The following is a 16,500-nucleotide window of genomic DNA, read 5'->3' on the forward strand; positions in this document are numbered from 1 at the left end:
TAGCCCCCCCCCCTCCTCCCCCCCCTCTCTCTCTCTCTCTCTCTCTCTGTACCCACCCTTCTCAGTCATACCCAACTGCTCCTGGATTCTGTGTCTTTTGCACCTGAGAAGGTTGAAGAGTTTCTGGAAACCCTTGACTGACTGCGACTGGACCAGATGGCATCAGCATATCTGTCCTTAAAAATCTGCTCTTGCACTTCCTTTCTCTGCCCTTTTCAGCCGCTCATTTAGGTAATCCTCCTTTTGCTTGGAAATCAGCTAACATGTGCAAAAATGGATCTCCTTAACAGACCAATTATATATATCCAATTATAGACCAACTACTACAGACCAATTAGCTTACTTCCAATCATCAGCAAGGTCATGGAATCCATCATCACATTTAACATTAAAAAAAAAAAAAATCTCCAACAGCCTGATTTCAGATCATCAATTTGGATTCAGACCTGGTCACCAAGGTCACCAAGACATTGCATATGCTGCTTCTACTCTCCCAACAATGGATAGAAGCCCTCAATTTCAGTCGTGAGATCAAGGCTGGCTGTCTAGATATATCATCTCAAGCTTGTGATACAGTCTGGCATCCTGCCTTGCTCTCCAAACTGTCTGCCTTTGGAATCCAAGGCCAACTCCACTCTTGGATTACTGACTTGTTCCACTCTCGTGACCAGCATGTGGCTCTAAACGGAACCCTTTATTATCTTCTCCCTGTCAAGCCTGGAGTATCACGAGGCAGTATTCTTGGCCTCATCCTATTCCTAATCTTCATCAATGATCTCACTGACTCTGGAAAATCCTCTTTATCTCTTCGCTGATGACTGCACACTCTGAAATGACATCCCTCATCCTTCTGATAGTCTCTTCCCTCTCCTCAGACCTTGACAAAATCACATACCGGTCAAACACTTGGAACATGTCTTTCAATCCTGAGAAATCCCATAAACCCATTCTCTCTCTCCAAAAAGACTGTTCCGCAAACCCTCCCATCTACTTTCTCAACAACCGTCTTAAAGAGGTTCAGTCACTCAAACTCTTGGGTCTCACCATGATGTGGTGAAAGCCATTATCTCTTGTGGGCAAGCCACAATTCAAAGTTGGCCTGCAAAGCCAGATGCCGACTGGGCATCCTCCGTGGTGTAAGGTCCTTCCTCCTATCCACCTAGAAGGCTTTCATCTGCAGCTTTATGGAGTACTGCTCTTCCCTTTGGGTTGGCTCCCCTGCCTCACCTCTTGCTCAGCTTGATGCCATGGAGACCAAGGCTTTCAAGATCATTGGAATCTCTCGCAGTGATGCCGCGTCTATGGGCCTCCCTTTCTGCCATCGCCGACAGGTCTTGTTTTTTTCTCTTATTTTAATAACTGGTGGAGGCTCGTATAAGAGCAACTCATAAAACACAAAGACATAAACAGAAAACACATAAAACATAACAAAAGGAGCAGGTGACAAGAGGGGAGGGGGGGTGGGGGGGTAGAGGCACAACAACAGTAGAGAACAGGGACATCAGGAGATCTGTGGATGGGAGAGGGCTTATGATTATAACAACATTGACCATTATGAAGACAACCTACTTTGGATGAGAGAAAACTAAGTTTGTCATTTAGCAATCTTTAATAGACATTGATCAGAATCTTCAAAAACTTATGATCACAACAACTCGAATTAAACTATATAAATGGAATTGATGTCTCCTTGTTAGGTGTTCCATAAAGCTAAACGCCCACTTTTTGTCTTGCAGAATACAGATCTGTCAGGATTAATTGTCAGCTGAAAACAAAATGGCTAAAATTTCAGTATAACATCGCCATATAATTATCTTTCTGCATTCTGATTCTGATGTACCTGATTCTGATGTTGAGGAAGGATGAAAGTGACAGGTTGAGAAGAATGATGGAAATTAATGTAGAATGAAGTAGAGGACGGGGAAGACCGAGAAACACTTGGCTGAAGGTGGTGGAATAAGAAATTCGGGCAAGGGGGTTAACAAGGAGAATGAATGAATGAATGATCGTTTTAAGGCCATTTTCCCCGCTAAAGCGGGGGTTAGCCTTGCGGGCCCCATGACAATCATGGTTCCCTGTTTGAGGCAATGTTTTTATTGCCGGATGCCCTTCCTGACGCCAACCCTTAGTCGCCTCTTACGATGCGCAGGGATACGGTGTACCTATTCTAAACCGGGGTACACACCGGGAGGGGTTAACAAGGAGAGATGCAGAAAATAGGGCAAAATGGAGAAGATTGTCATGGGGCCCACAAGGCTAACCCCCACTCTAGGAGGGAAAATGGCCTTTAAATGCATGTTGTTGTTGTATTCTAATTCTGATGTACCGTACTCTGTAGAGAGTGTCAGTGCTGCCGAGGCAGTTTTATGGCAAGGGTCATGCTGGGTTGTTTGCCATTCCTCTCCCAGCAGTAGCTCGGGCAGGAATTTGGAATTTGGCCATGGTGTTGCCGATAGTGCACCTACACTTCATGAAGGACACCGTGGGATCTTTAACGTTCACCAGCTAATTCGGGCAGACGGGCCGCCCAGTTTAACCGCCGCCATCCCAGGGACGGCACACACATTGATGAATCACCCTGCCTGTGAAACACTTAGATGACAGTTTATAGCTGGATCGAGATTTGAACCCTGGGTAGACAGCTTATAGACAAGTGTGTACCTCTAGGCCATCCGCACAACCACCACGTTTTGTGTAACATAAGAAACTGGCCTCCACAATTTATTTCTGATCTTGTCACATTCTCATATCTGATACTGAACATTCCATTGATTCCACATTGTTTATGGCAAAATGTTGTACCTACCTCTTTTGAGCAAATTTTAGATCGTCCTCTGGAGCAATTTGCTATGGTGGGAACAAGAAAATTGCACAGAAGAGTGATGTTTTATTTTACTCCATTGGAATACTGGTATAGTAATACTACACTTCGCGCTCAGCATTGCGCCAAGAGGGGTCACCATCGCTAATTGAAAAAGTGAGAAAAGAGAACGCGAATCAAAAATGCGCTAAAAGGGGTCTTTGCACCATTGTTTATATGCATATGTGTTCCCGACAGCATTCTTTCTTATACTTGAGCAGTAAATGAGGGCCTCATTGGGGTATCGGTCATCATGCTAATAATAATAATAATAATACAGATTGTAAACATATTATTTTATAATAAAAATAATGTTTTTATTAAACTAACATCAGTAAATATTCACAAAAACATAAAATATGTGTAAACATCAATAAAAAGAACAATTGCCTTCCCTCCTCTGCTAATACTCCTGCGGTGGTGGAAGGAGGCTCATCCTGCTGCAAAACGATGGTGGGGTAAACACCACCGATTGGCTCAGAGCGTGTGCGTACAGCACACACAATCGAAACGAGTGTGTTTACTCGGGGAACTCTGCGTGTTATGGTTTGTCTTCAAATTCATTTCATGAAATCTTCTCCAGGACAAATACCTCCATAATGAATCGTCATTGTACAGGGCAGCGTTAAGCGAGGTATTACTGGACTGTATTTGTTTTTTATATTTTACAATGCACATTAATCTGACCAAATAGTTGGTTGTTGTATTAAGAGCTGATTGGATGTTGTAAAGTACAGTATTTATACGATGTAAAGCTTTCGAAAATTATGCCTCAAATATGCAATACCTCTTTCTTTGACTGGCATTAAATAACAGAACAGCAAATGACAGGGAAATGGATGTAAGACTGTGTGCCACATGTAGAGCCTTTTGGACGAAAGTTATCAGTGATTGGTTTCATGTAATTAACAATCTTGCGCTGCAAAACATAGATTCAGGGGAGGGGAGTGAGGATACTTCTTGTTACTCAGGTTAGGTGAATCCCGACATTGTATTTTTGGACTCTCATCATAATTGTTTCCCATGAGGTAAGTGGTTCTCACTTATCTTCTAACATCTCCATCAATACCTAAGTAAGAGAATTTTAAAGTAGCTTGGCATCGTATAGTTCCCTTACGACGTGCTTTGGGCATAAACAAAGTAAAACATCCCAAATGCACTAAAGCATTTAATTTATTATTAAATGAGTAAGGCAACTATGAAATGTCTTCATTTCAATCAATTTCCATATTTATTTCGTCAGTTTCAGAGATTTGTTATCCTGGGATTTTTTTTTTTGTCAACAGATCCATAGCTCCATAGAATTACAGTCGAAGGATTGTGATGTTCGTAACATCAGTACTCTCCTGGGATTGGCTTGCAGTCATTCAATATCAACTTCAATATTGCTATTGCTCAGCATCAAACAATTTCTAGGAAATGCATTTTCAACAAAAAATCATGTCCTTTTTAAGGCACTTAATCCTCTAATCCCTCAGGCTCCCTCTACAACAACATTCATCGTGAATAGACGTCTTTTAATTTGAGAGAGCATTTGTGATTGCAACGTTGTGTATCAAACCAGAGGTTTTCTTACCATGCTTCAAATAACTGACTTTTACAAAGCGCATAAACATATATGCGTATTTCGAAGATTTTGGAGGGTATAGCAATCAAAAAACTTGAAGATATTGCTCTTTTTTCAAATTGTCATTTCGATATTGCAGTAAACTATTGGTTTATAATGACTTTTTTTTAAAGTCATGTGTCTGACGAATCTTGCTTGGCTTCATCTAAACATTTGAAGTAACACTTGAAGTAACCCTCTTGGGTTAAACTGCCAAAATCAAGACTCTCTGCTCACCTTCACTCCTTCATTCCTCTTTTCTCCCACCTCTGGAACAAACTCCCTCACTCTCTTCAATCCCACTCCACCCTCCAGGTCTTTAAAACAGCTGTTCACCACCATCTCTTAACTTCCCCCATCCAAAACCTTGATCTTTTCTACCGCTGCTAATTTCACCCCAAATCCACTTTTTTTAAATACCAACTTCTTTCCTGGAAGTCCTTGGTGTCCTTGTGTTTTATACTTCTCCCACCCCCCTCCCCCTTCCCACGCCTCCCCCCCCCCCCAAGCCCTCTCTCTCCCACACATCTCCCGATGTCCCTGCTCTCAAATGGTGTGTTTATGTGCTTCCCCTTCTCTCCCCATCTTGTCTACCGCTCCCTTTTTTATATATTTTGTTTGTCTGATTTTTTTTTTTGTGATAAATGTTAGCTCTTTCACGAGCCTCGATTCTGTATGCAAAAAAAACAAAACAACAAAACAAAAAAAAAACACATGTGTCCGACTGAGGTTGAGAACTGGGTAAAAGGGATAGAACAATAATCATCAGCTTGTTTCTTTACATCATGGCATGAGGATAATACTGTATGAAAATGTTTAGGACAGTGGGTTGGTTATCACGAGTAATCTACTTTTTCCTTCTATTGTATCCCTGAGCACAAGTTTTTTACGGCGTAGCCCATCGGGCAGAGCCATCGAGAACAGTGTTTGTCCGTCCATATGTATGTATGTATGGATGTCCCCTCAAACATATACCAAACAGAGCTGAGAATCTGGTCACATGACAGGGTGATCTGATTACGTCTGATGTCATTACGGCATACGCGGCTGACTCTCCACACACCGCCATTTTGATTTATATGCCGTTCATGCTGAACATATCGTCGAGCCTGTCATATATCACAATCGCCATGCTCTACCTTTACGTTTTTCATTCAGTGCGAAACACAAACAAACCGATTGTTAAAATGACCATCAAATATCGAAAGCATCGGCGTTACGGCTCTTCCAACAATGCGGTACGTATAGGCCTGAGGTGTTATGACTCACCTTCCGCTATGGACAAATTATTCCCAGGTTTCTTAATACAGTGGTATCGTTTCAGTAGTATCGTTTTCATAGTAATAATAATATTATAGTAAATATAACCATAACACTTTAATCCCAATGTCGTGAATGGAAAGTTGATGGATTGAAGCCGTGTAAAAGCGGAAGTAAGGAATTCACCTCGGTTTTTTGAAAATAATAAAATTTTCGTATTAATAACGTAATGTTATTATTATAGTAAATCTAATTGTAACACGAATCCCTTTGTAGCGACTGCATTACTGGAGGTTAAATATATATCTTATATATATTAAAGTAGCGGAAGTTTGTGTCCGGCCGTCATGCTACGTCATTACGTATATGATGTCATTACGGCGTAAACACCCGCTCACTTCGAGAGCTGCAGGAAAGGTTATTCCTCTTTGGGGTATATAGATTACAGTCGATATATGGTCGGGTCTCAAGAACATTGTGTGTGTGTTCATTTACCAAGTTTCTTGTATTGTGGAGAGATCACCAAGTGGTTTAAGCATTCGAGCAAGCACTCCAATCAAAACCCTTAAGGAACGGCTGGCTTGGCAAGCGCTAGATAGCTGATTGGTAAATGAGCACACCACGGGTTTCCTCACTTTCATTTTCGTGTTAAACAGCAGTAGCGACTCTTTCAAAAGGTCGCTACGAAAAACGCCACGATGCTGTAGGAAGGGTCATGTTATTATCACTTGTGGGGTATGTAGATTACATAGATCTTCCCTCAGTTCCGTACATAAAATTTGTTTCAAAAGTTAACTAGAACAGCACTTGGTAGAGTACATACCTCCTCCAGGCTCAAAAGTTTGTGTTTGTATCCCTCTGATAGGCCTGATCTGGATTCTGACCTGAACCAAAATCTAATCGGCTTTTTCTTGCACCAACTCGAACACCAAGCTTAGTCATAACTCGTCCATAACTTTTTAAAATATGTTATACTGCATATCGCTTTTCACCCGATCTCTCAATGGTGAAGAATCACTTAAAAAATTAAATAATTCTCATATCCAAATCCATATTCAGATCTTCACCAAAATCGAATTGATTCTTCCTTGTCACACACCGAACCTGTCCACCAAGTTTCATCCAAATCCATCCACAACTTTTTGATATATCCTGCTACGTATCGTTTTTGGCCCTATCTCCCAATGGTGAAGAATCACTTAATAATTATACTAACCGGATCCGAATCCGGATCTTTGCTTCAGCTCAGCTGTCAAATGCAAACGCTTCTAACAAATATTGTTGTGATGTAAAGGCGTCACATTGATAGTGTTGACTAACTGACGAACATATAGAATAATAAACCAGTGTCTCAATCTGTTCACTTCCATGGTGACAGACAGCTTAGAGTACTTCAAGATAATTTAATACTTGCCTTATTCACTAACTGGTACCCCTACCCAGGTCATACTATCCTCTTCAACGAAAGTATCAAACAAGCCCGGCTACGCCACTGTTGGAGTTTCAGTCTTGTTTTTTGTGTACTGAGGCCACCTGTGCATTAATTTGTATGCGTGTTCAAACAGGGCCTGACAACTGAGTGCCGCTACCTTTTCCAACCACAACTCATTGTGGAGAAAAGGACAGCATTGCAGATACTGTACCCAGGCAGAACACTTCAACAAGATATTGGAAGCCACAATGACACTTGTCTGAGCAAGTATGAGTCCCACAGCAGCTTTCGCATAAACTTAAACCGGTTGATCACTGCTTCCGCATCAGCAGTGAGCAACTTCTCTAGATCGTCCATTCATTACAAAGTAGTAGTTCGGGTAATAGGACTTTTTTTTTGGTTATACATAGTCGAGGCTTGTGGAAGAGCTAGAACAAATAACATATAAGGAGGCAACATAACAAAAGGAACAGCAGAAAGAGAAGAGGAAATGCCAACAGCAGGGCAGAGGGAGAAAATAGATGGAAACGGACAAACAAGGGATGGACAATGTCTAAGGGTTTGTTCTTTCCTTTGGATATGAGACAGCTGGTCGAGTACACATGCACACCAATGAGGGACGTGCGTAAATCTTCGCCGAGGCAATGGAAGACCGACATCAAATCTACTGTCAGTAGTGTATATATGTTGCTTCTGGGACACTCTCATTTTCCCATTGACTTACATGTTAATTTTTCCCCTCCCTCATTGCCCCTAAACACCTCTATTTCTCTCACCCTGTTCTTTACAAACCTTCTAACATGTTATCCTTATTTATTAGACCACTTAAACAATGGTCCTTCTGTGTGAACCTGTGATCCTTCTGACCTTATGGACCTTTTAACCTTTTACTCTTAATATCATCTGGTGAATCATCTTTGCCCCACTCAAACAACGACCCTACAAATATTTGTTTATGCGTGGGAAATAATTTAATTCTCTTGCCACTCTCTTCACCATCTAAAATATTAACAAAAAATATGTTTGAGTTTGGTTCTTTATTAAGATATTTTAACTGAGCTAAGATAAAATGGTAAACCTCCCTCAATGTTCCTGTTTGAGCGCCTCCAGTGCCACACACTTTTTGGTAGGCTCTGTCCACCTTTTGTTAAGCTCCGTCCACTTTTTGGTAAGCCCCGCCCCCTTTTGTTAAGCCCCGCCCACTTTTTGGGAAGACCCACCCACTTTTTTGTGAAGCCCCCCCCACTTTTGATAAGCCCCACCCACTTTTTGCTAAGCCCCGCCCACTTTTGCTAAGCTCCACCCACTTTTGCTAAGCCCCACCCACTTTATAAACTCTTTAGCATTGTATCATTTCCAGGTAATACATTACATCATTTTCAGGGAATTCCCATCACATCATTTCCAGTTAAGACACGCCCAGGGAATTTCCACAGGAAATGACACACCCAGTCCTTATAAAAGGCACCGACCACACAGGCTTTTTCAAACATGCTTTCTGCTTCACTTGAGAATGGACTACTATGCCGAAATGGAATGGGATAACTTTGCTATTCCTTGGAGTCCTACTACCTGTGTAGAACTCAACCTTCAGATTGATGAACTGGACTCGAACCTCTTAATCAATGGAGGTAAGTTTGTTTATTTATTTATTTATTTATTTATTTAATTAATTATTAATTTAATTATTAATTTTAATTTTTTTTTTTTTTAGATGAGACTCGTGTAAGAGTTAACAAAGTTTATTTTAATATTCATAGAGCTTGATTTATACAAATAAAAATATTGTATTAAATTAATACATTGTTATTTTCTTTCACAGGAAATTGTATCTGAGATACGAAATGAAAATTCTGCTTTTAACACAACTTGGGATGAAGTTATTTTTTTGTTTGAAGACATTTTGAACAACCAAGACCCCCATAACGAGTTCTACCTTGATGACCCAGCCAAAGAGTTATACCTTGGAGATCCACAAAATCCTGAAAAAGAGTTTTACCATGATGATACTTGTTGTGAGTTATCAAAACAAAACCCACTGAACAAGTTCTACCTTGATGAGCCAGAATACAAGTCATACATTGGAGACCCACAAATTTCTGAAAATTGGGCAAGGAGAGTTCTCCCTGATGGTCCGCAGTTATACTATGTGAGACTTATCACGGAAACCCCCAATATTTCTGAAAATTGTGGTTCTACCTTGGGGACTTGGAAAGATGGTTATATTTTTGGAGACTCGGAATGGGGGTTTTGTTTTGATGACTCGGAATGTGATACCTATCTTGGAGGCTCAACAGGAATGTGGTTATACCTTGGGAACTTGGAAAGTTGGTTTTATTTTGGAGACTCTACCTGTGGGGTTCCTCTTGGAGACTCTTTGGATTCTAAAGCAATGAACAATGTTCTTTATATAATGACGCTTGATTTAAGCAATATCAAGAAAGTTCGAGGAAGAAAATGCTGGAAAATTCTTTCTTCCCATTTCTACTTCTTCAAACTTGAAAGCCTTGAAAGACAGAATTGGAGGAAGAGGAAAAAAAAAGAAAAAGAAATACGTATTTAAAAAAAGAAGAAAAGAAAGATTATGTTAGGGTTTGGGTGGGATTTTGAATGTGAGGGTTAGGGATGGGGTTGGGTTAGGGATGGGGTTGGGTTAGGGTTGGGATTTTGAATGTGAGGGTTAGGGTTGGGGTTGGGTTAGGGATGGGATTGGGTTAGGGTTGGGATTTTGAATGTGAGGGTTAGGGATGGGTTGGGTTAGGGATGGGGTTGGGTTAGGGTTGGGTTAGGGATGGGGTTGGGTTAGGGATGGGATTGGGTTAGGGTGGGATTTTGAATGTGAGGGTTAGGGATGGGGTTGGGTTAGGGATGGGATTTTGAATGTGAGGGTTAGGGTTGGGGTTGGGTTAGGGATGGGATTGGGTTAGGGTTGGGATTTTGAATGTGAGGGTTAGGGATGGGTTGGGTTAGGGATGGGATTGGGTTAGGGTTGGGATTTTGAATGTGAGGGTTAGGGATGGGTTGGGGTTGGGTTAGGGATGGGGTTGGGTTAGGGATGGGGTTGGGTTAGGGATGGGGTTGGGTTAGGGATGGGATTGGGTTAGGGATGGGGTTGGGTTAGGGATGGGGTTGGGTTAGGGATGGGGTTGGGATAGGGATGGGGTTGGGTTAGGGAAGGGTTGGGTTAGGGATGGGGTTGGGTTAGGGATGGGGTTGGGTTTGGGATGGGGTTGGGTTAGGGATGGGGTTGGGTTAGGGATGGGGTTGGGTTAGGGTTTGTATATTATTATGACTCACTCACACATACACAAAAGTTAAGCCCCAACTGGAAAGTTGAGGGATTGTGTGTTTGGGGTTTACAGATTTAAAAACGTATCCCCATTATACACACACAAAAGTTAAGCCCCAACTGAAACGTGGGATTCTGTGTTTGGGGTTCACAGATTTAAAAACGTATCCCCATTATACACACACAAAAGTTAAGCCCCAACTAAAAAGTTGTGGGATTCTGTGTTTGGGGTTCACAGATTTAAAAACGTATCCCCATTATACACACACAAAAGTTAAGCCCCAACTAAAAAGTTGTGGGATTCTGTGTTTGGGGTTCACAGATTTAAAAACGTATCCCCATTATACACACACAAAAGTTAAGCCCCAACTAAAAAGTTGTGGGATTCTGTGTTTGGGGTTCACAGATTTAAAAACGTATCCCCATTACATTTTATTTATTTATTTATTATTTTCAAGGGTATTATCTGCTTACTTGTGTTTTTTGTAATTTGTGTGAGTAAAATGAACCCAAGATTTCTTCTCCATTTAAATCATATAATTTGTAGGTCCAAGGGTTTGTAGCCATTACATCAACGATTTTAAATAATTCATTAGTCCATCTCTTTGTATAACCTTTCTCAAAATGGCTTTTCCATTTGTATATTCTTACAATATCACCAACTTTGAACTTGGGCTTTCTCAAATTAATCTCCTTTTCATATTCTAATTTTGTAAATGTTTCTGATGGTTTTGATTTTGTTGATGAATGAACTGTATTATTGTAATTATCTACAATATCCTGAATTAAATACACCCATTTTTGAGAACCGAGTTGTGTGAATTTTTTATATAATTTCTCTTTTAAAGTACGATTAAAACGCTCAATAACAACTGCCTTTCCTTCATTAAAGGTGCTGTATAATTTAATACCCTTCCCCTTAAGAAATTTCATGAATATTTTGTTATAGAACTCTGTTCCCTCATCAGTCCATAACTTCTTTGGTTTCCTTTTATCCCGATCAAATATTAGCTTAAAGGCTAACATTAAAGTATCACCCCTTTTATTTTTTAAAGGGACAACCCAGGCAAATCTACTCCTCAAATCAATAACGGTTAAAGCATACCTGTATCCCCTGTCATTATTCAATTCAATTAAATCAGCGGACCATATGTGGTCGGTGTATTTAGAATAAACCTTCCTTCTTTTAAACTTTGTGATTATAGGTTTGTGTAATTCTTCAGCCAAAAGCTCCTCAGTCTTGATGACATCATTAGAGCCTAATAGTTTTTTGAGGAATAACCAAGACCAAGTTTCAATTTAGCATTTATCAAATTTCTCACAATAAACCTATCAACTTTCTCTCTCAACGTTGGATTTTGTATCAAAGACAAATTGTACAACATTTCGCTGTCGGCTTTATGTTTTTCAGTCAACATAGTGGTTTTCCCATAAGCAATATCATGCTTCATACACACTTCGTCAACCCTATTTGTAGGTTTAGACCAAGGTTTAGGATTGTCAGCCTCATCTAATCTTTTATCCAAGTTTGTTCCTGGACCACAGAAAGAATACCCTGGAAGGTGTAATTCCCCTGGAATTCCAGTTGTTGTAAATTTACTTCCTGACAGAAACTTTTGTATGTCTCCTCCTCTTTTAGGAGAGATGAATTGGCACTTTTTAGAGCCACATACTTGACATATTCCTTTTTGATAAACTCTATTATTTTTAGCTTTAACATAAGAGATATTTTTAGATTTAGTTTTCTTTTTACATTTGAGACAATAACTCATATTTATTTATCAGAAAAATTCCGACAGAGTATCAAAACCTTTTTGGTTTTCAACATATACATTTCAATCTTTATTTTTAAAACATAAAGAATCCTAAGGAATGCCTTCACTCTCTCCTCCATTTATTTACAAATAAAACTAACTAAAGTCAATGACACCAACATCATCAATCACATAATCTTTTCCTTCTTCTTCTTCTTCTTCACCACTTTCTCATTTAAATCTCCTCCCTGAAATTGAAGACATTGACGTTGTTATTTTTGAAACCATTATCTTCATAAGAGTTGTTAATTCTTTAATTTCCTCTTCAGTGCGTTGAGATTGATTTATTTGCTGTAATACACTCAATCTTTTACGAATCTCACTGATTTCCATCTTTTTATATTTTTCCTCCCTCTCTCTTTGCTCCCTTTCCTCCCTCTCCTCCTTTTTCTCCCTTTCCTCCTTCTCCTTTTTCTCTCTTTCCTCCTTCTCTTCTTTAACTCCTTCCTCATTTATCTTAGCAATTTTTGATATCAATATTTTCACAGCATTCATTCTTTCTTTATTTTCCTCTTCGGTGAGTTGAGATTGATCTTCTTGCTGTAATACATCCACTCTTTTTTGAATCGCTCTGATTTCCATCTCCCTCTCCTCCCTCTCTCTTTGTTCCCTCTCCTCCTTCTCTCTTTTCTCTCTTTTCTCCTTCTCTTCTTCAACTCCTTCCTCATCCCTTGCTACCCTTGAGTTTAAACCCCAAAGAATATTATACATATACTCATCTGGATTTTGAGATATTCTTGTATCTATAATTATTTTTCTCATAATAGGATACCAATAAGATTTGTTGACGATTTCTAAAAGAGTTTTATATTTCATAACTTTGAGAAGTTCATTTTTATTTAATACTTTAAACAAGTCTCTATTTGTGGGTTTAACAATATCAGTATAAGGCCAGTTTTTTATGACAAAATTCCCATGTATATGCTCCAAATCATAAGGTATGTAATACCGAGCACCCTTTTCTTGTAGGTATCCTTGAATACAAAAATTATAATTCTCTTGTAGTCTTCTTCCTGCCATTTATGTATCAGAAATATATGTGAGATTAATATTATGACAGGTAATACCACCCCATCTTCCCACTACCAAATCGGTTTGTATTCCTCGGCTTTCTATCCTTATCTCATGACCTTCCTTCTTTGTCATGCTAACCATCGCTATACTATCATATATTTTTCTTTTCTTAAAACCATGTATTTGTTGTTTATTAATTGTACTTCCACATAAATCCATATCCTCACCAAGTGGATAATATTCTTCTTTACGAGACTGATTCAAATCATGTAGGTCTTCTATGTTTATTGAAAAAGACCAATTATACCCTAAATCAGGCATATCGTACCCCCATTTATTAATTCGCATATTAACTATATGTCCTTCTTTATAAAATTCAATTGTAAGCAGGTAGTTAAATTCAATGAGGAAAGGTGTATGGTCAGTATAACCAGGTGTTGTGGTTGTAAATTTTACTTGTTTAACAAAACGTGCTGTTTTCTTTAAAAATATATATTGTGATAAATCACTTAATCTAATTAAGTCATTCGCATCTGTAGGGTTTGGATAATTGATTAATTTATAAGTATTCTTCATATTAATATTTTTACTTACACTATATTTTTGTCGTTCAGCCTGTGCCTTTGTATAATAATTTGATAAATCAATATCCTGAGAGGATTTTCCAAAGATAGAACCATCTTTTCCAACATAAGTCATTTATATTAGATTAAAAATGATATCATAAAAATTTTCATTATTGTTGAGTTGAAATAATACATATAAACATAATTGACCACAACATTTAGAATTAATTTCTTGAACTTGAAATGTTTGATAAACACCATTCTGTAAGAATTGTATTACTTCAACAGGTGGTGGCATACCATAACTATCAAAATAATATTTATCCTGACTATTATGAATACAAACCCAATGAGAACCATTCTGTGTGTCTAAATTCATAATAATATTCTTTGTATTCTTATTTATATGTATTAATTCATCTCTCATACAAATAACCACATTATCAATTTTTAGTGTTTTACAATACTTAGTAAGTTCTATATTTGACGTTGTATTCTTTCCAAATTGTTTAAACCATTTATCCATTTATTTATGAGAAAGATACAATCCATTACCCCGTTTAGTTAGTTTAACACCCGCTTGAGCGATAGAGGAAAGCATATCTCTAACCAACAATCTAGCTTTATCAGGTAGACTTTCAAGTTTTTGAGCAAAATCTACAATTACACCACTTCCACTAATTTGTTTCTCCAACTCCTTGTTATGTCTTTCCAATTCTTTTTGAGCTTTTAGTTGTGCCTTCCTTTCGTTAGCAGTTTTTACCACTGCTGAAATACCACCAGTCAATGCTCCCGCCGCACTTAAACCAGCAAATAAAGGAATTAGAAACGGGAGAAATCCTCCTCTTGACTCGTCTATTGAATATTTCTTTAACATAGGTTTCGTCATTTTAATTTTAAGAGATCCAACATCATTTAGTGTTTTTACTTGTGTGTGTGTGAGTAAAACATCAATTCTTACAGCTCCTTTTCTTTGAATTGTATTAACATTAATAATACAAGGCTTTTGATTTTGAATACAAGATGTTAATTTATTAAGATTGATTTGATTAACATATACCCCAACCATTTATTTATGAGAAAAAACCTATGTGATATTAATCATAACACCATTATCTGTATTAATCTGTAATTCTGTTTCCTCCAAAAGCAAACAATATGCATTAACCTCTTCACTCTCCCCTCTTTCAATGTATAGAGAAGTATCCACTCGATTAGACTTTATAGTTTCCTTTTGAGAACTCAGGTCAATTGCGTAGATTGTATAAAGTTTTTGAAACGCAACCATATCCAAAATAGGATCATTATTACCATTACTTTCACACACCTTTTGGTAGGACTTGTAGGCTTCCGCATAATCATTTTTTTCCCAATCAATTTCCAATCTATCTCGCGGATAAAATGTGCCATCAAGAGAAACCCGAAGTTGTTTCACCTTAGCATTATCACTCAGCGCATTATTCTTATTAGTACCGTCCTCTCCATCTGGTTTTTAAAAAATGAGCCAGAGGTATCGTGGCTTTCCTTGAAGAACACCCAAATTCCAAGTGTAGGTAGTGTGTTCCAGTTTAACGTGTTGACATCTTCTTTTAAGGTATGATACATTTAGCGGTTTCTTTGAGTTAAGTCTTCTATTTAACATCTCTTCCGTTTTAAGATTAGGAGTATATTCACTGATATACCAACACAAATCATTAATAACAAATTTATTGTTGTCTCCAAAAGCATTTTCAACCCCAAAAAGCAACCTATTTACATTATCATTCCTTTGTAGTTGAAATCTAATTTTAAGACCATACAAAACTTTGTCATAATCACAAAATCCAAATATACCTTTCAGAGGTACTGCTACGGTAAAACTATTCTCTGGTTTTGTGTCATCATTATACATTGCCTTCCTTTGACTATAACCAGGGTCTGTGTTTGTACCCGTTGACATATCAGGAATAAAACCTTCAACAGCTCCCTTACCCATTCTATCACCAAACGAATATAGTGTAAATTTAATCATTTCAGATGTAGCAGAGACATAATCAACCGCTTCAACCTCTTGTGTTCCAATATACAGGCGAACACTATCAAACATTTTCCAGAAGAAATCATTTACGAGTGTAGCATTAGTATTATTCGCAGCCTTAGTGAATTTAAATTTACACAGCAAGAAACTATCAGCTATATTCAAGTAAGTTTGTTGATTATTTATTTCAAAACTTTTTGTTCCGTTTGAATTCCAGTCTGTTCCTGTTATAGCATTTACCTTAAAATAGTCTTCCTTTTTTGTGGAGTTTGAAATGATAATTGTATCATCCAAATCATAGATACTATCAATCGCTTCCATACTTGTATTTATATAGTATTAAAATCGTTGAAACCCTGACCCAAGTATTTTAATGATTTTTTGTCGTTCTTGTGAAGATAGTTGAGTTTTACCTTTTTTTATTTCTTTGATTGCTTGTAATTTATGAGACTCCTTTTGAGCATCTTTTATACTCTTTATAGCACCTGCAACGGAGCCCACGGCAGAAGCAGTTGAACCAATTAGGTCTTTATGTTTAAGGATGGTTGAACCAATACCCATTAGAGTATCAATTATCCCATCTCCTTTATTTCGAAATTGATGACCTACACCTCGTTGTCTCTTAGGTCTTAGGTCCTTTAC

General features: G+C 38.2%; 1 protein-coding gene across 1 annotated transcript in view; it reads left to right on the forward strand.

The window, feature by feature from the left end:
- The window catches only part of TMEM8B (transmembrane protein 8B), a 96,469-nt gene that overhangs the window by 12,569 nt on the left and 67,400 nt on the right, over nt 1–16,500 (forward strand). Inside the window, exon 4 of the mRNA XM_068121735.2 lies at nt 7,292–7,425. Within this exon, the coding sequence (XP_067977836.2) occupies nt 7,292–7,425 (134 nt within the window). The remainder of the gene's footprint in view (nt 1–7,291; nt 7,426–16,500) is intronic.

This window comes from Myxine glutinosa, chromosome 1, assembly GCF_964187855.1.
Source record: "Myxine glutinosa chromosome 1, kmMyxGlut1.1, whole genome shotgun sequence".
In the NCBI taxonomy this organism is placed as follows: Eukaryota; Metazoa; Chordata; class Myxini; order Myxiniformes; family Myxinidae; genus Myxine; species Myxine glutinosa.